The 22177-nt window shown below is 34.5% G+C and overlaps 1 protein-coding gene across 1 annotated transcript in view; it reads left to right on the top strand.

The window, feature by feature from the left end:
• Positions 1 to 22177, top strand: part of SCLT1 (sodium channel and clathrin linker 1) — a 211044-nt gene that overhangs the window by 147742 nt on the left and 41125 nt on the right. The window contains exons 15-18 of the mRNA XM_025386661.1: positions 1951 to 2025; positions 4373 to 4518; positions 7359 to 7551; positions 15559 to 15755. Of these exons, the coding sequence (XP_025242446.1) occupies positions 1951 to 2025; positions 4373 to 4518; positions 7359 to 7551; positions 15559 to 15755 (611 nt within the window). The remainder of the gene's footprint in view (positions 1 to 1950; positions 2026 to 4372; positions 4519 to 7358; positions 7552 to 15558; positions 15756 to 22177) is intronic.

The raw sequence follows: 22177 nt of genomic DNA, 5'->3' as shown, positions 1-22177 counted from the left end.
CATACTATTATTTACACTATGAAGTCCAGGAAGGTAGTTAAGCATACTTTTGCTAACCCAAAATTAAGGTATGCTCACAGGAAGGAGAAAAACTTGTATTTTAGATGAGTGTGCAGATTATTTAATAGATTAAGAAAAAGCCAGAACCATTGTATTTCAAGCTACATATCTCCCTTTGAAGACCAACGTGTACCTAACAGCCTTTGTTTTCTCTGGTAAGGTGTAGTTTATCTTAAGAATATTCAAGGTTTTATTGTGCCATGTAGCAGATTGCTATTAATCTATATCAAATAAGAAAATTAATTATAAAATGTTCAAACTTACAGAAGTAAAATAAAATGTTCATTATGATCTTTTCTTTGATGAATGAATTTTTTGGAAGTCTTTTTTTTTTTTAGTTTATAAATACATGAGGATTTACACTGCCTGTTATTGTTGATTTCTCATTTGGTTAGGTCGGCAGCACAGATCATGGTGTATATGATTGGTTCTTAGTATGTTTTGAGACTTCTTTTATAGAGTATTATTTTGGAAATACTCCATGAGTACCTGAAAAAATACCTATTATTTTGTCATATTTTCCCCCAAAGGTAGGCATGTCAGTGGTGATAAGCAAATATCTCTAAAAACTTTGTAATAGTAATTTTTGATGTTCGCTTTAGTATTATAGTGCATTTATAATAGAATTAGTATGGTAATTCTCTCTAAAGGTTTAAACTTTGCTGTCTCATTTTACTTTTTTTACCCCCAAGTTAACCAAATATTCTTTAGGCCATCATCATTTGTCAGTAAAATAGTGGATTGGGTGGAGAGGGATATGAAGCCTACTTACACATGCATTTCTTTATATACCACTTACCAGCCCCAGAAGTGTGAGCCAGACTTTGTTATTAACATATATTAAAAATCACATGGGAGGAGTTACAAATGTAGGTAAAATCCCAAATTGAGCACTGAAGCTACCCTTTCCTGGATAAGCAACTTCCTATATGAATATATGGAATATTAATGTTGCATTTTGTATACACTCAGAGTTCTATCTTAATAAAAGACATTAAATTTAAATTTGGCAACTGATTTGTAACATAGGGTTAAAGATCTTCATTATAATCAATGGTGATTAATTTTGGGTCACAAAAGAAGCTTACTTTAAAATTTAAAAACATATTGAAATACACTTCTTCTATAAAATAATTGAACATCATTAGTAAGTAATGCACTGTTAGCAAAGCGGGTTCCTCCAAAGTATGATTCACAATTAGAAAAAAAAAAGAGAGAGAAAAAAAGCCATACCCATTACCTGTTCTCCGAAATAAATGTATAAATACAAATAATTGTGAAGAACTAATAATTATTATGACTTTTTTGTTTTAGGTGCATTAGCAAAATTAGATTTTATTATCTAATTGATATGCTTGCTAAATACTGAGTAAAATCTTTTGAGGAGAAATACTTTATGTTCATGCTAATAAAATATTTTTAGTATTTCTGTTTGCTATAATTTTTGTAAAGAAAAAAGTTAACTTTTTTAGAGTTTATACACCCACCTATCTTTTAGGCCATGGGTTATCCCTGAGGGTTTTGTGCCACTATCTGGTTCTTACTTCCCTTTTCAAAATACTTGATAAGAGTATGTAAAAAGAAAATCTATAGTATGAGAAAGGAGTTCCATTCATATTTTTTTCTCCCTGGAATCCCCCAACCTCTGTCTCCCACCTAATCTGTTTAATTAGAACTCCTTGGCATCCTACTGCTGGAGGCAATTTCTGAAATCCTGGGTTAGGTTGCTCTTCAGACATTGAGTTTTGTCTTTAATCAATGTAACCTTAAACTTGTGTTGATAACTATGATATTCCCATTATGAACAAATTATTTTACTGCTCCATTTTTCCCCACTTTTCTTAAGATGTTACCAAATGTATATATTTACAATATGACTTGAATTTATAGGAGTGTGCTGAAAAACAAGGCCAAATTGAACGAGTCATTAAGGAAAAAAAAGCAGTGGAAGAAGAACTAGAAAAGGTAAAAAGAAAAAGGAAATATAACTACCTAAAACCCAACTGCAAATAGGCAACATTACTGTCTGTTTCCATCATGCTATCTACTAGCAATTCCTTTATTTCTTAGTATTGTCCTGGTAAGTTTTTCTTTTCTTTTCTTTTTCCTTTTTTTTTTTTTTTTTTTTTTTTTTTTGCCATGGAGTCTCACTCTGTCACCCAGGCTGGAGTGCAGTGGCACGATCTCGTCTCACTGCAGCCTCCACTTCCCAGGTTCGAGCAATTCTCCTGCCTCAGCCTCCCGAGTAGCTGGGACTATAGGCACCTGCCATCACGCCTGGCTAAGTTTTTGTATTTTTAGTAGGGATTTCACCGTGTTAGCCAGGATGGTCTCTATCTCCTGACCTCATGATCCGCCCGCTTCAGCCTCCCACTTTCCTTAAATATATTTAGAGTCTGCAGTTAAATACTGATGTTGCCTGGATACAATACTTTTCCAAGAGCGGCTGTATTCTTTGAACTTTGTACTTAAAGTTACAAATTTTTTGAAGTAGCTGTATTTCTTGCTTAAACCTCATCCTATGAAATTTCACTTTGTCTTTACTTTCTTTTTGAATTTTATATTAGCTGTTATGGTGCTTAGGCCATCTATAAATAAAACAAGTATATATAACCAGAAAATTATAGCATTGCTATGATTTTTACCTTTTAGAAGTACAGATTTTAACTTCACACTTAGGAAGAATATTTACCCCCGTGATATTTCAGAAAAACTATTGGGAGAAGTCCATAGTTTAAAATTCATTTATTTCATATACTTTTGTATTAGCAGTAATATCCTACTCTTTTAAAGTGCCTTGGAGAAAGAAAGGGAGACCAAATTTGATTGAGCACTTACTGTATTTTAGGTGCTGCATTAAGAACTTTCATAGAGAGGTTAAGTAACTTACCCATTGTTAAAAAGTGGTAAACGGTAGAGTCAGAGTTTGATTTTCAAAGAAGAGCTATGTAGCATAAAAATTATGGTCTATATCTATTATCAACATGAAAAAAATTATGACATCAGTAAAAGAGTAATACACAAAGCAAAACATAATGTACAGTTCCATTTGTGAAAAAAAAATACATGTGTTCAAAGTAGGACTTACAATTACCACTCTCCTGCAAGGTAGGTCCCTTCTGAGTTTCCATCTGCATATCAGTTCCCATTTAGATTGCCACCTGTTATACATCAGGGTTTGGGATGAATGTTTCAACATCACATGGCAAAGGTTAAGGAAAAGGCTTTTGGGGAAATGTAAAACTTACAAGGCAAAAGATAGCAGGTAAAGGGAAAGCACAGCACCTTATTCTCCCACTGTTCCACAGACCAGTGTACTAAGGTCAAAGAACTGCTGGGTCTGCAGCATAGTTCTGTATTCCAGTAGCGGAATGTTGACGTGCTGATACTCCATGTTTTTATGCAGAGTGACAAAGCAGTCCTGTCAGTGGGGAAGACACAGGTTACTTGGTCAGGCAGTCTAGATTTCGAGGGTAGCTGTGTGCAGGATTTGCCTCAACATGTGAACTGCTTAGCACCTGAAGACCTTGGATCCCTTAGGATGTTACAGACCCTGTGCTGTAAGAGGGAGCCCCATTGCATGGAAAGCTGAGCTTGGGTACAACCACCACTGCTGAAGAAAGGGAAGCCCCATCCAAGCTAGATCATTGTCCAGGTAACCCAGAGTGAGATTCTAGAGTCACTTTCAGAGAGTTCTAGTTATTGCACCATGGTATGTATCTTTATTTTTGAATATTGGAATAGAGGATTGTATTGAACGGTATTCATCAAAGAATCACCAGTGGTTATCTCTAAGTTGCCATTGATTTTTACTTCAGCTGCTTTACATTTTTGTATTATTGCATAGTTTACCATGAGCATGAATAATTCCAGAAAAATAAACTCTATTTTTTAAGAGACAAGGTCTTGCTCTGTTGCCCAGACTGGAGTACAGTGGACATGATCATGGCTCACTGCAGCCTTGATCTCCTGGACTCAAGGATCCTCCTACCTGAGCCTCCCTAATAGCTGGGACTACAGGTGTGAGCCACCATGCCCGGCTAATTTTTTAATTTTTTTTAGATGACGGGGTCTTGCTATGTTGCCCAGGCTAGTCTCAAAACAATTATTATTTTATATATCAGTTTTTAGCATTTTATTTTGTAAATGTGAGAGAACCAGATTTAATTATTGATATGTTTCATATGTTACGGTCGGAACAAATGAATACATGATCATGGCTTTTTATTTCTTCCATTGATTTCTGTTTCTAAACTGTTTATTAAGACAGTTTCTTCTGTAATATTATATACATAATAAGCCTCTTCTGCAGATTTACCGTGAAGGCAGAGGAAATGAAAATGATTACAGAAAACTGGAAGAAATGCACCAAAGATTCCTGGTTTCAGAGCGTTCAAAAGATGATCTTCAGATAAGACTGACGAGAGCAGAAAATAGAATAAAACAACTTGAAATCGAGTAAGTTTTTCTTTTGGATTTTCTGTGATAACATCTTCAGAATTAACATGATTTTTGACAGATTCTCTACCTTTCTTTTTTTTTTTTTTTTTTTTTTTGGTAGGACTTACAATATATCTTATGTTGAAAAAAAAATTTAGGACCAAATATAATTTTATTCAAGATTATTTCTGAAAATGAATTTCTGCAGGAAGAAAAGGTTTAACAGTAGCATACCATTTTCTTTTAAATGTATCCTTTCTGGCAATTAAATAGGATGTTTATAATATTGTTGTCTTTGTACTAATTGTGAAGCTATTATAATATCTTGCTTATATTCTTTTATATTACCTATATTTTGTATGTTTCTTGTTATAGTGAATATTCTATAATGATCCATCTTGTATATTTTATTGTCTATAAAAGTGATAAAGTCATAATTTGACATATCCATTCTGAGTATTTTTCTACCTCCCCACCCCGATGGTATTACCTAATATAGCAAAATTTTCTTACTTGAATTGCCTGAAATCTCTTATCTCTGTATGTGTTCAAAATATATTTTTTAAATAAATACTAATACCTAAGTTACTTAATAAAGTTTTTTTCAAAAAGAGATCCTGCAAATTTGTTTAATAAATATATGTGTAATTTTCAATAACCTATTCAGATAATCTGCTCATATGGTTACTTCCAGATCAAACCTGCAGGAGAAACTGGTTTATTCCAGCATAAATCTTCTTGTACGTACTAAGAGAAGTATCACACATGAAGGCTTTTCCCAATACCATACATTCACAGGGCTTCTCTCCAATGTGTATACCCATATGTCTCTTAAAGGAGGAGTATTGAATGAAAGGATTCCTGCATTTGTTTTAATTCACATGGTCTCTCTGCATTATGAGTATTGTGTGTGTGTGTAGTAAAAGGAGATATCAATGTCTTCTTTATGTTCCTTATATTCATAAAGTTACTCTCCAAGGTGAACTCTCACATATTTCCTAAAGGGTGTAAACATAGAATAAGGTGCAAGGACTGGGTAAAAGACCCTCCCATGTTCCTTACTTTCAAAAAGCTTCTCTCCAGGATAAATTGTGAAAGTTGAGTGAAGGATAAGGATTAGCCCATCTTCTTTAGATTTACAGGGCTTCTTTCCAATGTGAGTCCTTTTCCTTCATTAAGAAAATGAGAAATGACTAAAGGCTCCCATGCATTCTTTTTATAAGCAGAGTTCTCCTCAGTATGAATTCTTACACGTTCATCAAGACATGAGGAATTAAAGAAGGCTTTCCCACATTCTCCACATCCAGAGAGTTTTTCTCCTAAGTTTTCATATGTGCTTTAAGAGGTATTTGATGAATTTTTCTCAGTCACTTCATTTAAAGGGTTTCTCTTGAGTGTGAGTGCTCCTGTCCATTTCTAATTTCAGGAATGCTTGGAGTGCTGTAGTCTTGCATCTCCTTTAATCTCTGGGAATCCCCTTTTCTGTATTTTTTTGTTGTTGTTGCAAATAATTTGTTTTAAAAACTAGTTCTTAGTAATGTAGAGTTTCCTCCACTACATGCTCCACTACATATATATTGATGCTGTTTACTTTGTCTCATGTAGTTCCTAAAAACTAGTAATTAGACCCAGAGGCTTGATCTGGTCTAGCTTTCTTTTTTTGTTGTTGTTTTTGGAAGAATTCTTCATAGATGATGATATTGTGGACTTCTATTAGGAGGCTCACAATGTATGGTTGTTTCTGGTCTCAGCCTCTTTCTGGTGTTAGCATCCTTTTATTATCATTGCCTAGATATGTCACTTTATTAGGAACTTTATCAACCAAGGTTTAGACAGAAAAAAGACTATGAGTATTGTGGGAATAAAGGATTTAATGTAGGAAACAGAATTTACAAGAATGTGAGAGTTGCTGGGGAAGCAAAGATCTAAAAAGACAGAGGTAGAGATCAAAGAAAATCAATCACTAACTGTTTTCACCCAAAGCACTGGCAGATATGGGCAGGTCAGAATGTCAAAATACGACCATAAAGGAGTGGTTCATGGTGATAAAACTGCCACCATGTGAAAGTTGCTTCTTTATTTTAAGAATTTTTCTGCTTGCAAAATACTTTTAACTAGTAGTTTTCTTAAGCTTTCACAATATTAGTAGCATTTCTATACAATTCCCTGTGAAACCTATTAACCCGGGAATGTTCACAGGGCTTATCTGTTATTGAAAAGATGGAAGTTTTAAAAGATAGGAATAAAAATTAGCAGTATATTGATTGAAGCAACATTAATGTATAGAGGTTGTCTCACCCGGTGATCAGTGATCCATTGTTGAGAAAGTTCAGGAAATATAATCCATTTAACCTATGATAAAACGAGAAGTTTACAGAACTAGAAGTTTATGAAAACTTTCTAAGACATATAATGGGAAAATATAAAAGTAGATTTTATAATTTAGTAATATAGTCAGCTATTGTGTTAGTCTATAGAGTTTATTGATTAAGTAAAGGAATGTTGGTTATTATCGGCTTCATCCTTTTTTTGTTCCTTCGGTTCATTCCCTTGAAGTTCTCCATACACAGTGATTCTTAATGTTAGTACAAATTTGAAAGAAGTCTCACATTGATTTTCTAGATAAGTGATAACAGTTCAGTTCATCTGTTCTTAGTTAAGATTTGAATATATTTAAGTTGAATGTATTTGCCTGGTATAACATAACATTTTGAAACCACATAGTTTCAGTCTAAAGTGGAAAGAAATGGCTCAGAATAAAGCAAACAAAAGTCCATGTGATAAAATGTAGACAGACTTTTGTCTTCTACTATAGATTATTAAGTTTAAGGATTCTTTTCGTTTCGTTTTTTAATCAGCTCCTCAGAAGAAATATCACGTTACCAAGAAATGATTCAGAAAATTCAAAATGTGTTGGAGTCTGAGAGAGAGAACTGTGGGCTTGTCAGTGAACAAAGGCTAAAACTTCAGCGAGAAAATAAACAGTTACGGAAGGAGACTGAGAGTTTAAGGAAGATTGCCCTGGAGGCTCAAAAAAAAGCCAAATTAAAGGTATTTTCAAGACTAGAGTTCAATGTGTACTTATGAAAATCAGGCCGGGCGCGGTGGCTCAAGCCTGTAATCCTAGCACTTTAGGAGGCCGAGACGGGCGGATCACGAGGTCAGGAGATCGAGACCATCCTGGCTAACACGGTGAAACCCCGTCTCTACTAAAAAATACAAAAAACTAGCCGGGCGAGGTGGCTGGCGCCTGTAGTCCCAGCTACTCGGGAGGCTGAGGCAGGAGAATAGCGTAAACCCGGGAGGCGGAGCTTGCAGTAAGCTGAGATCCGGCCACTGCACTCCAATCTGGGCGACAGAGCGAGACTCCGTCTCAAAAAAAAAAAAGAAAATCAAAGTATGGAGAATATTTAGAGATACCTAGCAAAATATCTTTAAGGCCCCCCCCCCTTTTGTGTGTGTGTGTGCCTTCTCATCAAATAGCACTAAGTCATAATTCAGAGTGTTAACCAATCATTTCTGTGTTGTAGAACTTGGCAGGCATACTTGAAAATGATTGCCTTTGCTACACACAAAAAAAGTATTTTCTAACCATGAAATATACTGTTATTCCTGCCAAAGCAATTTAAGCACCACTAGCAAAACCATAGATTAGGTAACTTTACAGACTGCCTTCCTCTCTTCTCTCCATATAGTAGCCTTTGAAAAGTTGAACTTCTCTAAAACTAACTGTATAGGGGATGTTACAGCAGCAGGCTCTGAGAACCATTCACAGCTAGTCTGAAAATTCCGTGGCAGGAAGAAGGCAAGGGGCAAAAATGTCATCTAAAACAAATTCCCTTTCTTTTCTCTCTTATTTCCTTGTCCTTTGATGCTTATATGGTTTAGTAATAGGAAGATGATCCTCCTTTTAAGGGACTTTCAAGAAACACAAATATCTTCATCAACATCTTGCTTACCTTTCCCCATGTCATGAGACTTTTATAAAAAGTGGCACTGACTTTTTATGATAAATATCTACATCTTCCAATTTCATAGTAAGAATATGAAGAGGTCATGTCATTGTTTTATTTTGGTTTTTATTGCTGGAAGAACTCCTAAGAAGTCATATTCCAACCTAATTCATGTCAATATATATTTTTTGAATGCCTCCTATTGCAGGTATGAAATACCCTAGTTATTTGTAAAACCTTGAACTCTGAAATGAAAAACAGAGTCTTATTTACAGAAAAGTTTTTACTTTGAGCTTTAGACTGTGGGAGTTCTTTGAAGAACAGGGAGAGGAACCATACCACCAGATATCAAGACTTGATAAAAAGCTAAAATAATTTAGACAATGTGTTATCAATATAAGAATAATCAACTTGATCAATGGCAAAAAATTGAATCTAGAAACAAACTCATTTATCATAATCACTTGATTTATAACAAAGGCACCATTGCAGTTCAGTGAGGGGGAAACTGGCTTCACAAATGGTGCTAGATCAGTCAGATCCACATTTTAAAAATAAAACTTAACTCCTATATCACAGCATATATGCAAATTAGTTGGAGCTGCCTTGTAGACCTAAATGTAAAATGTGAAATGATAGTTTCTAGGAGAAAATCTTCATGCCTTTGGGTTGGAAAATATTTCTTAAACAGAGCACAAAAAACACTAATCATAGTGAAAAATCCAAGCTGAATTGGATTTCACTAAAATTAAGATATTTTTAGTCACCAAAAGACACCATTAAGAAAGGGGAAAGTACGAGAAAGTATTTGTAGTGCATATAACCAAAAAGGGAGCTCATATCCAAAATATAAAAACTCTTACCAATTAATAAGAAAAATATTAATACGGAAAAAACAGCTAATAGTTAATAAGGAAAAAATAGATATTCCATTTCCAGAAAAGGGCAAAAGACGTAAGTAGGCACTTCATAAAATAGCATATAGGCAAATATGTTCAACTTCACTATTTTTTAGGGGAATTTAAATTAAAACTATAAGACAACAGTATACACCACCACCACCAGAATGGCTAAAATTAAAAAGACTAAAAATATCAAATATTTGTAAGAATATAAAGCAACTAGAACCTTGATAGATACTGCTGGGAATGTAGCAGTATCTTTTAAAGCCGGACATACATACATCCTGATATGGTTTGACTGTCTTCCTACCCAAATCTCATCTTGTAGTTCCATAATCCCCACGTGTCATGGGGGGACCCAGAATCATGGGGGCAGGTTTTCCCATGCTTTTATCATGATAGTGAATAAGTCTCACAAGATCTGATGGGTTTTTGTTGGTGTTTTTTTTGTTTTGTTTTGTTTTTGTTTGTTTGTTTTCAGATGGAGTCTTGCTCTGTCTTTCCCAGGCTACAGTGCAGTGGCGTGATCTCAGCTCACTGCAGCATCCACCTCCCAGGTTCAAGTGACTCCTGTCTCAGCCTCCCAAGTAGCTAGGACTATAGCTGTGTGCTACCATAACTGGCTAATTTTGTATTTTTAGTAGAGTTGGGGTTTCACCATGTTGGCCAGGCTGGTCTCAAACTCCTGATCTCAGGTTATCCACCTGCTTCAGCTTCCCAAAGTGCTGGGATTACAGGCAAGAGCCAATGTGCCCAGTTCTTTTATAAAGAGCAGTTCCCCTGCAAATGTCCTCTTGCCTGCTGCCATATAAGACATCCCTTTGCTCTTCCTTCACCTTCTGCCACGATTGTGAGAACTGTGAGTCCAGTAAGCCTCTTTTTCTTTATAAATTACCCAGTCTCAGGTATTTCTTCATAGCAGTATGAAAATGGACTAATATACATCTTATGCCAAATAATCCTCGCTACATACCCGACAGAGTGCTTACGTTCATCAAAACATGTGGACAAGAATATTCGTAGAGGCTAAAAACAATGATTTCATTAACATGAAATTGTATGAGTAAATTGTGATATATTCATATAATGGAATAGAAGCAACAATGAAAAATAATGAACTATATAAGCAATAGTGGATGAGTCTCATAGACATGGAGATGAGCAAAGAAGCCAAACATACAAAAGCTTATATTTTATTTCACTATATGGTAGTGAAGAATAAGCATAATTATCTATGAGGATACTATCAGAATAGCTACCTTTTAAATGGATGAGTACTGATTAGAAGGACACATGAGGGAACCTCCTGGGGTATCTAAATCTATTTGATGACTTCGGTATGTCAGTATATGTGTAAAAACTGAGCTGATCTTTTAAGACGTACACAGTTCATTAGAAGAAAGAAACAGATAAATCTTCGCAGAGGAAAGTAGGCAAGAATAGCAAGAGTATACATGAAACCAGACTGCCTATGAGTTTGATAGTTGGACAATTATGGAAGCTGGGTGATGGGCATACAGGAAGTGTAACATTCTATTTTGTGTATGCTCAAAAGTTTTCATACTAAAACATTATGATTTTTAAAAAGTGTACTTTGGTGAAAAGAATGTATCTTCATCTCATTATAAACTGTATATGATAAATTTCATATGCATTATGTTAATATGTTAATGATTCCATAAAACATTAGCAGGAAATGTAGATGAATATTTAACTGAAAGAGAACTTTCTAAGCAAAAAAAGGGAAGAAATTGCAAATGAAAATATTGATAAATTTAAATATGTTGTTAAATATTTAAAACCATTTTTAAATGTTCCAAAAAGAAATCACTGGGAGGTAGATAGTTTTAACAAATGTGACAGAAAGCTCTAAGACCATACCTCAGGAGCTTTTAAAAATACAAGATAAAAATATTTGTAACCGAATAAAAAATCATGTGAGAGGTTAACAGAATCTACAAACCAAGAAAAAAAACCAGTAGGCAATAAGCAGTTTAAACTCACCATTAATTAATTGCTAAGTATCTCTGAGTGAACATGCAGCTAAAAGTATTAAATGGTACATATTTACTTTAGAGTCTAAAATTCAGTCATAAGAAAATAATTAAAATATTTCACAAGTTCATTGCAGCATTATTTATACTAAATTAGAAACAACCTAAATATCTAGAAGTGAATAATTATGTTACATCTATAGATAGTAAAATATGGAAAATACAGAACATTAAAAAGACAAATATAAAGTCCCTCTACTCCCAAAACTCAGATAATACTTCTAACTTCTACATAATTGCTTCTATTTATGAATTTTAAAATTGTTACTTTAGTGTATAAAGGATTACTACCTGTGTGTATACACATATATATTTTTGATATATAGTGTATATGTTTTTAATAAGGTACTGTATTGTCATTAAAAACTATATTTCCAAATAATTTATCATGCATTTATATTGATACACCCTATGATTAAAATATATATATATACACACACACACACACACACATATACAGGTAGTAATCCTTTACATACTGTAATAACAATTTTAGAATTCATATATAAAAACAATTATGTAAAATTTAGAAGTGATTGTCTGAGTTTTGGGAATAGAGGCACCTTATATTTGTCTTTTTAATGCTTTATATCTTCCATAGTTTTATAATATATATTTGTTTTGTTTTCTTTTTTTAATCATGGGTGGGGATGCAATCAATGAATTTTCCCTATCTAGTACTCCACTTGATCTGTCTTTAACATTTCACTTCAATGCTTTGTTATTTTCCATAATTTTACAATATATATTGTTTTCTTTTTTTTATAATGAGTGGGGATGGAATCAATGAATTTTTCCTATCTAGGACACCACTCGATCTTTCTTTAACATTTCAGGATAGTAACTGATGGTATGGAGAACAAAAGAGTGATAGAAAGTTTATCTACCCCACATATCTCACCAAATCTGTGTCTAGCTTAAGAGAATAGCCATTGATAAAGAGCCGAACCTCTTAACTAACTAGCTATAATTCTATTTTAGGGAGGAGGAAGGCTCTCAGATAAATTGCTTTGTAACTGATTCTTTCTTTGACAAAATAGGAACCTGGTGCACCTACACCTTGCTGTTTTTCTCCCCATTGCAAAAGAATATGATCTTCAGTAGATCAACTGAAAGAAGCCAAAAAGATAAAGACAGTGAGAAATTGGGAGGTCAGTAGGCCACGAACCTTAACAATTTATCATCTGAAGTTTTCATTTGATCTTAATGCCACTGCATTGATTTCAGCCCTAGCTTTCACCTTTTCTAACTACTCCTTTTGCCAAGGCTCTCCATTTCTTTATGGTCTAAATTCCCCCCTCATAACCATCTAAAATTAAGAAATAGAGTCGTTTCCAGCAATTCAGTAATCTACTTGTGTGGATATTTCTCTGCAAAGGAAGGAAGAAGGAAGAAAGAAGAGAGACCATAAAACCCTTTTTCCCATCCAACTTTCTGTATTTTATCATTAGTAGAATTTTTGTAATAGGAGATAGTTGTTGGGGCCCTTAGCCTGTCAGCATTACCACAGACCTGTCCAATTTACTTAGCAATTCGAATTGTATCTACTACAGGCTATGGGGCTTGTTAAAGACTGAATTTTGACACCAAAAAGCCGCCATTCAATCTGCAAATATGTTTTGACAACCGTACTATGTTCCAGGTGCTAAATATGCAATAGTAAACTAAACAGATATGGTACCCATCCTTAAAAGCTTTTAATTTGCATGTAGGTGGGCAAACTTTAAATATATAATTATAAACTCAATGAGTTCCAAAAGTTGAAATAGGTAAGCAGAAAGAGATTATTTCAGGCAAAAGAAACAGCATGTGAAAAGAACCAAAGAATAAAAAGGCATTATAGTGGAAATAAAAGAAAGGGAAGGGAATAGTGTGGCACAACACAAGCTTGTAAAAGTAAGCAGGGAACAGGTTATCATGAAGGATCTTAAAGCAAAGCTTGTGAAATGATAAACAGATTTTCCAAGTGAGAGTGGGAGTTAACTAGGCAGCCAAATTATAAAACTGTACAGATGCATAGATCAGTTTTGTGTGCGTATATGGTTTTTTGTTTTTGTTGTTGTTGTTGTTTGTTTGAGAAGCTCTGTCACCCAGTCTAGAGTGCGATGGCCCGATCTTGGCTCACTGCAACCATCGCCTCCCAGGTTCAAGCTATTCTTCTACCTCACCCTCCTGAGTAGCTAGGATTACAGGCACCTGCCACCTCACCTGGCTAATTTTTGTATTTTTAGTAGAAATGGAGTTTCATTCACCCTGTTAGCCAGGCTGGTTTCGAACTCCTGACCTCCAGTGATCTGCCTGCCTCAGCTTCCCAAAGTGCTGGGATTATAGACATGAGCCACCGTGCCTGGCCCATAGATCAGTTTTTAACACGTGTTCGTGAGAGAGAGAGACAGACACTCATAAGCGCTGTACTTTTTGTTTTCCACCTGAGATGTTAGACTAACATGATTTCTCCAGAGGAGGTGAAGATTAAGGCAGGGAAGGAGAAAGGGCAGGCAATCTAAATTTGCAGAATCTAATAATTCAAACATTATTAAGATAGCAGCAGGGGTCAAGGGGCCTCAGTAGGTTTGCACAGCAGTAATACAACCCAAAACTAACACATCCAATATTGTTTTTCCAGTGTCTGGATTTATAAAGTCTTAAATTTCTGCATGTGTACTATTTGAGAAAGCAAACTGTAGAGTTTTAGGAAGCATGTTGCATTTAGCATGGGTGGCAAGGACAGGATGTTTGCAGTTTGCTTCAGTGAGCCAAGAATTTTGTTGTTGTTGGGCCTTGTTTTGTGTTTTTTGACACGGTAAAGTTGAGTCTCGTTCTTTTTTGAGTTTGAGAGTAACCGTGTTTAATGAATTACTAGAAGTCTAGCCAGCTGTGGCCATTTTTAAAGCAATTAAAGTATCACAAGATAGTTGTTCTTTATAATACTTCTTTAGTATAGCAAAATATAGATGGCCTGAGAGTACAATAAGGAAGTCAGATCACCTTGCTGCCTTTTTCCACAAGTGTTTTTCATCTGAACCACAAAATGTAGAAAAATGTTTCAGTAACTTTTTTCTCAATTTCCCCAAACATGGTACTTAGGTAGTTATATTCTAGACACATATGAAAGAAGGCAAGTCATTATATACATTGAATGCCTTAAAGCATTAGGGCTTAATTCTCTCCCTGAACCCCAGTAGAGAAAGCTTCTAGGGTATCCAAAGAGCATTTACTTATAAGTTCATTCTGCAATTAAAGTGCTTTTACTATAATGACATAAATTCTTAGAAGTGTACTGAAGACAGTTTCGTAAGAGATTTTCAAAATCATTATTTATATTGTCTCTTTCTCCTGAAAAATAATTCGTTCATTAATCATTCACTAATACTACAGCTGAAGTGGTAAAGAAATTCCTGTATATAATTATCTTTGACTTTACAAAGCCCTTTGAAAGAATTTCAAGTTTAGTATGTAAATCAAAAGTGGTTTGAGTAAATACCTAACTCAGATACCAACAGCATCAACACTTTCCTTGGATTCTGGCAACAAAAATCAGAGTAAATAAAGAGAGAAGTGTTACGTTGTAATAGATAGTAGACTTTTCTTTTACTGGCATGTTAAGGTGTTAGGGAAAGTGTTGCAAAAAACATAGTTAATCATAATTCTAGTTTTACTGACATAACATTGTAAGTTTTCATTTATGATGAAGACCAATTGTAAACTTGATTTTTTTTTTTTTTTTAAGACAGAGTCTCACTCTGTCACCCAGGAAGCTGGAGTGCAGTGGTGCGATCTCAGCTCACTGCAACCCGCACCTCCCGGGTTCAAGCGATTCACCTGCTTCAGCCTCCTGAGTAGCTGGGATTACAGGCACACACTCCACACCTGTCTAATTTTTGTATTTTTAGTAGAGAAGGGGTTTCACTATGTTGTTCAGGCTGGTCTCAAAACTCCTGACCTCGTGATCTGCCCGCCTTGGCCTCCCAAAGTGCTGGGATTACAGGCGTGAGCCACCGCATCTGACCAAACTTGATTTCTTACATAGTTTTCTCATCCAAACATTTCTGTCCCTCTGACAATACAATGAGTGATTCCTTTTGTATATATCATTGAGCAGTATAGCACTTATAAGAAAAGAAAATATGTTTTCATTTTGTTTTTTAGATCAGTACAATGGAACATGAATTTTCAGTAAAGGAACGTGGGTTTGAAGTTCAATTGAGAGAGATGGAAGACAGTAATAGAAATTCCATTGTTGAACTGAGGCATCTCCTAGAGACTCAACAGAAGGCAGCCAATAGGTGGAAAGAAGAAACGAAGAAACTTACTGAAAGTGCTGAAATTAGAATCAATAATCTAAAGTAAGTCTACTGTTAGTTGTTTGACATGTTTTACAGAAGAAATTCTTTAACCTGTAATTTAATGTCCTTGCCATACTTTTTTAAAAAAATGTATAATTCTGAACCTTATCTTTTTATTCAGTAAATATTTATGAAACTACTGTAAAAATATTATGTCATAAACCAAAGCAAATATTAGATTTTTTACAAATTTCATGCATGTTTCATAAAATGTAGTAGTTTTTGTTGGATATATTAGTTTAGATAGTTGCAACAAAATCTGTTTCGCCTGCAAAACCTGAAATAATTTGTTCTCTGGCCCTTGAGAAAAAGTTATCTGACCCTTCCTCAGAAAAAACTTGAGATTTTTGTGCTGAATGAGATGGGAAGCTCAAGAGCTTCAACATGGGAATGAGATCAGAGAGGTTCGAGCAAAGTGATGTGATCAGACTTAAATGTTCAACAGATGATTGTGATCACTGTATGATCTGTATCACTGTATGATTTACTATAGTAAACCTAAAACTACTCTAAAAAATAAAGTCTTAAAAAAAAGAATAGACTGTAAAGAGGCAAGGGTAAGAGAAGGAAGAAAGAAACTAGTACTATGATAGTCTGCGTATAAAATAGTGGTGGCTTAAACTCGGTTATAAAGGGTTGGTGATAATCACAGGAAGTTTGCTTTGGGCTGTTAAGTATGAGCTGCCCAAAAGATATTTAAGTCAAGATATCAACTAGTCAATTATGTATATAAGTTGATATTCAGGGGAGAGATTACAATAAGAGCTATAAACTTATGAATGACTAACATACACATGATTTTTAAAGTCATGGAATGAGAACATGTTGAAAAAGAGGATAGAGAGATGGAAACTGTGAGGACTGAGTTTCAAAATGTAAAGTTTAGGGAAATTATTCCACTGAGAGAGACTGAGAAAGCGTATCCAGAGAAATAGAAATAAAGACAAAATAGTAAAAATAAAAATTCAGAAAATGAATAAGCAATAATGGGTGATATTTATTGATTTTTTAAAAAACATTCCTTAAAAAAACTAGGAATAAAATTTCCGTAATTTTCTAAAGCCATCTATTCTATAGCAAACATTGTTCTCAGTGGCAAAAAATAATGTCAATAACATTATTTTGAAGACTGAGAAGATGTCAGAGAAGTTCACTGTTACCATTTCTATTGATCTTTGTACTGGAGTCCTAATCAGTGCACTAAGGCAAGAAAAAGAAATAAAAGGTTGACAAAATGGAAAGGAAGACAACATGGTTAAATATGTAAAAAGTCCAAAATAACTGATAGACAAAACTATTAAGTGAATATAGAAAAACCATTTGTAATCTACATACCAGTACCAAACATTTCAAAAATAAAACTTTAAAAGTAATTTATAATTACATCAAAAACATCAAATACCTAGCAACAAATCTAACAAACGATATGTAAGACTTTTGTTTGAAAACTATATATAATATTAAGAGTAATTAAAGTCTAAATAAAGGCAGAGACCATGTTTATTAATTAGAATGCTAAATATTATAATTATGTTCATTCTCCCCCACCAATATACCTATAGATTCAGTGTAATCCCAGTTAGAATCCTAGCACATGGAGCAATATCTGAAGTATATTAAGGTTAAAAAAAGGTAACGTAACAGTAGGTATAGTATTCTACTCATTAAGAGTGAGGAGTGTGTGTGCCTGTGTGTGGGTGTGTGCACATATGTGTATATAAACAACATATGTACACACACACTCATACACACACATACACACATTTGTGTTTTTAAAAATGAAGAGGTGAGCCAAAAAATAATTCAAAAGTAATCTCTGAGAGGAGAGAGGGGGACAGAATGAAGGATAGACTTCTTTGAATGAACCTTGTTTTGTAGATTTATAAGCTTAATTTTGGAACTATATAAATGTTTATATAATTATTTTTCAAATTAAATCAAAATTTGAAAAGCAATACCTAAAAATCAAAAGTAAAATTAAACAAATTAACTTAATTATATAGGAAGTTGATGGCTTAACTACATAGATGAATTATTTCAAGTGATATTAAACATAGTAATTAAACTGTGTGGGATAAAGCCTAAGGATTAAAGGAAATGCAAGAAATCATAAACTGTTTTTAGTAGTCATATTGTTAGAAATAATATTCATGGTGGTGTTCTGAAACTTATAATTATAGGATAAGGCAGCTGAGTTATTATAAAAGTCTTTAAGAACCAAATTTTTCATCATAAAAGAGAAGAAACTCAAAAGAAATTGAATAAACTTGTAGTTCTAAATTGGAATTGAAAATATGAGTTTATGAACTCAAGATGTATTTTACTCTTTAAAAACGTGTATTCCCTAGTTCAGTCTTTTCAGTAAACAGTGAAAACAAGACCAGTATTCTTAAAAGGTCTTAAAAGAAACTAAAGGCTGGGCACAGTGGCTCACGCCTGTAATCCCAGCACTTTGGGAGGCCAAGGTGGGCGGATCACGAGGTCAGGAGATCGAGACCATCCTGGCTAACATGGTGAAACCCTGTCTCTACTAAAAATACGAAAAATTGGCCAGGCATGGTAGCGGGTGCCTGTAGTCCCAGCTACTGGGGAGGCTGAGGCAGGAGAATGGCGTGAACCCGGGAGGCGGAGCTCGCAGCGAGCCTAGATCGCGCCACCGTACTCCAGCCTGGGTAACAAAGCAAGACTCTGTCTCAAAAGAAAAAAAAAGAAACTAAAAGGTCTCCTAAAAGAGACTAGGACTCTTTGGAAAAATTATTGATTACAGATTTGGGACAGGACAGTACAAGATAAGCCTAGAAGATACTTTTTCATCACAAAAAGCAAAGAGAAGGTATCAAGATTGCTGGGGTCACATCAAAATGGCCCATGGACCAACTTAAGGTAGCTCCCCCGGCCCATGTGGGGACTATCTGCATATCAAAAAGAATATATGCAATAAATTGAAACATATCAAACATTTTTTAAATTCATGACTTCAAAATGGTTTTAAGTAAAGAAAAAAAGTCTTTGGTCACCTTTGGAAGATGCTGTAGAATCAACTCATTCTAAAAGAAAAAATATGAATAAAGGAAAAATCAAGTGTTTCTTCTACCTTTCCTTTATTCACTGTATGTTAACAAATGGCATTTGGTCTTTTGTGCCATAATAGACCTAGTGTGAAGCCTCCAACTTTGTTTTTCTTTCTCAAGATTGGTCTGACTGGGGTCATTTGTGGTTTCATACAAATTTTAGGATCATCTTTTCCATTTCTGTGAAAAATGTCATTGGAATTTTGATAGGCATTGCATTGAATCTGTAGATCACTTTGAATAGTATCAACATTTTGACAATATTAATTTCTTCAGTTCATGAATACAAGATATCTTTCCAATTATTTGTGCCTTCTTAAATTTCTTTGATCAAATTTTGGTAGTTTTCAATATGGAGATTTTTCCCTTCTTGGTTGAATTTATTCGTAGGTATTTTATTGTTTTAGTAGCTGTTGTAAATGGAATTGTTTTCTTGATTTCTTTTTCAAATAGATTGCTGTTAGTGTATAAAAATGCCACTGATACTTTGTGTGTTGATTTTGTAACCTGCAATTTTACTGCATTTGTTTATTCTAGCAGTTTTTTGATGAGGTCTTCAGGGTTTTGTATATGTAAGATCGTTTCATCTGTAAACAGGGGCAATTTAACTTCTTCCTTTCCAATTTGATGCCTTTCTTTTGTCTTGCCTAATTTCTCTGGGTAGGACTTTCAGTACCATATGGAATAGAAGTGGCAAAAATGGGCATTCCTTGTCATGTTCTTGACCTTCAGAGGAAATAATTTCAATTTTTCACCATTAAGTATGATGCTAGCTGTGGATTTTTCATAAATACCCTTTATTGTGTTGAGGTAGTTCCCTATATTGGGTAGGAAATTGTTTTTTTAGAAAAATCAAAGAATGACCTCAAAAATTATAGATATTTTAGATTTTAACTTAAGTTTTATACATGTATATTTTAACATATAAGGTTAAATATATTTAACCAATAAATACTTTAATTCATGCCATGAATATCTTATAAATTCAATTTTTATTACCAAATCTTATTTTAAATGTTCTGTGGTTTATACTTTTTTAAAAACCTATAATGCAGGTACTCTAGAAAGGAAATTTTCAGTTTTGTTTTTAATTACAGACAAATCTATTGTCATGAATTATTTCTCCTCAAAAGCGTAAACTGAGGCAGAGATCTGGCATGGGCACAAAGGGTCGGTGTTCCGGCATATGGCAAATGCTAAAGATTAAAGTAGAGATGAGAAAGAAAAGGACTTGAATCAATTTAGAGGAAGATGGACAACAAATGTATCAGTGACATGAAAGCCCTGTGTCCTTTCCACAGAGAAGTTTGGTATCCTCATGACTTGGCAGCTGTCTTCCCTCAGAGCAAATAATTCAAGAGAAAGCATGAACCAGATGGGCTATAATTGTTTAAAAAAAAAGGATAGAAATATAATAGATTTTATGAATAAGCATAATTATCTGGCTTGAGAGTTGAAGGTAAGAAATAAACTACAGAAGAAAAGATTCAAAGCTCAGCAGTGAATCACAATTTTGTAAGAATATATTTACTGGAACATAAATTTGTAATCAAAAATTAATCATAAATGGAATTTTTAATGATTTCTGATTAAAATTCTGTAGGCCAGGTGCAGTGGCTCATGCCTGTAATCCCAGCACTTTGGGAGGCCAAGGCGGGCTGATCACGATGTCAGGAGATCGACCATCCTGGCTAATACAGTGAAACCTGTCCCTACTAAAAATACAAAAAATTAGCTGAGTGTGGTGGCGGGCGCCTGTAGTCCCAGCTACTGGGGAGGCAGAGGCGGGAGAATGGCGTGAACCCGGGAGGCGGAGCTTGCAGTGAGCTGAGATGGCGCTACTGCGCTCTAGCCTGGGCGACAGAGCGAGACTCCCTCTCAAAAATAAAATTAAAATAAAATAAAATCTGTGATAGCGAATGTTTATATGATGAAATATATCTGCATTTGTTGGCTTTTAAGAGGCAATAAATCTTGACAATAAAAGATCGTTGAATGCTGAAATCTAAGAAAGATCACAAAAGGCAGTTCCTTTTTAGTCATATTGTGGAATTACTATTCCCACAGAGATTATTCTGATGTAACCTTCACTGCTCAGTAATTTTATTATAGCTTTATTGCTGAATTACCAATCTCTTTTTTCTGAAGTTCTCAATTTTACCCATTTGAGAAAAAAAATTTCTGACCCCCCAAAAATCTGCTGCCTGGTTTCTGTTTCTCTCTCTCTCTCTCTCCCCACCACTCAGTCCTGCCTTCCCTTATTGGCTTTTAGATGCCTATGCCTGTATTTAAAGTGAAAATAGTTTCTCTTTCTCGTTTCCTCTTCTTCCCTACATTTTATTACCAAGCTTATTTTATCCAGATGTTTGAATAATTTTTCTTTTACTTTCTATTTTTATGTACTCAGGTACAAGCTTCAAAGAAACAAGCCCTTCTGATCTTATCAAATTCTTTTTTTTTAAAGATATTCATTCTTATGCTATTAATTATCTGTTGAATTCTTCACTGCACCCTCCTGCAGCTCTACATCTTACCTGGTATTTGCCCTCATGTTGTAACTGTCAGTAGATCGTTTACCATATGTCTTGTTATTATCTTAATTTCTACATTTCAAAACTCCATTTATATTACATTTTCCAAATTGATTTCTTCTTTAACAATCTTTCTTCATTGATACCACTATTCCCCTAATTCCTGAATATAAAACCTTATAGCCATCTTTGATTCATTCTTTGTATTTATCTTCTTTCAGTAACCAAGTCCTATTGATTCTTCTTTTGAAATGCCTTCTATCTTTTCATTCCCACTTCCATGACTCTAGAACTGCATTAGTTACCTATTTCTATGTAACAAATTACCCCCAACATTTAGTTCTTAAGAAAAACATTTATTATTTTATAATTTAATGAGTCAAAAATTTACTCATGAAGTAATTGGAAGTAGCTTATCTGGGTAAATCTGTCACAAGGTCTTTCATGAAGTATCAATCAAAATGTCCTCTGAAGACTTAATGGGAGTGGAGGATCTGCTTCCAAGATTACTTACACCTCTGTAGATGGAAGGCCTAAGTTCCTGTTTATGGCCAGACACCTCACTTCCTAGCCATGTGACCTTTCCACAGAGAAGTTTGGTATCCTCATGACTTGGCGGCTGTCTTCCGTCAGAGCAAATAATTCAAGAGAAATCAAGAAGGCGTAATACTTTTTGTGACCTAGTCTCCTAAGTCACATTTTTCTATTCATTAGAAGTGAGTTGCTAAATCCAGACCATATTAACAGTAAGGGGTTTTAGGGCCTACCTTCTGAAGACATGAATCTCCAAGAATTTCTGGACATATTTTATAACCAACTT

This window comes from Theropithecus gelada, chromosome 5 (genome assembly GCF_003255815.1).
Source record: "Theropithecus gelada isolate Dixy chromosome 5, Tgel_1.0, whole genome shotgun sequence".
Lineage (NCBI taxonomy): Eukaryota > Metazoa > Chordata > Mammalia > Primates > Cercopithecidae > Theropithecus > Theropithecus gelada.
Note: the sequence above shows the minus strand (reverse complement) of the source record. Positions and strands in the feature narration are given on the sequence as shown.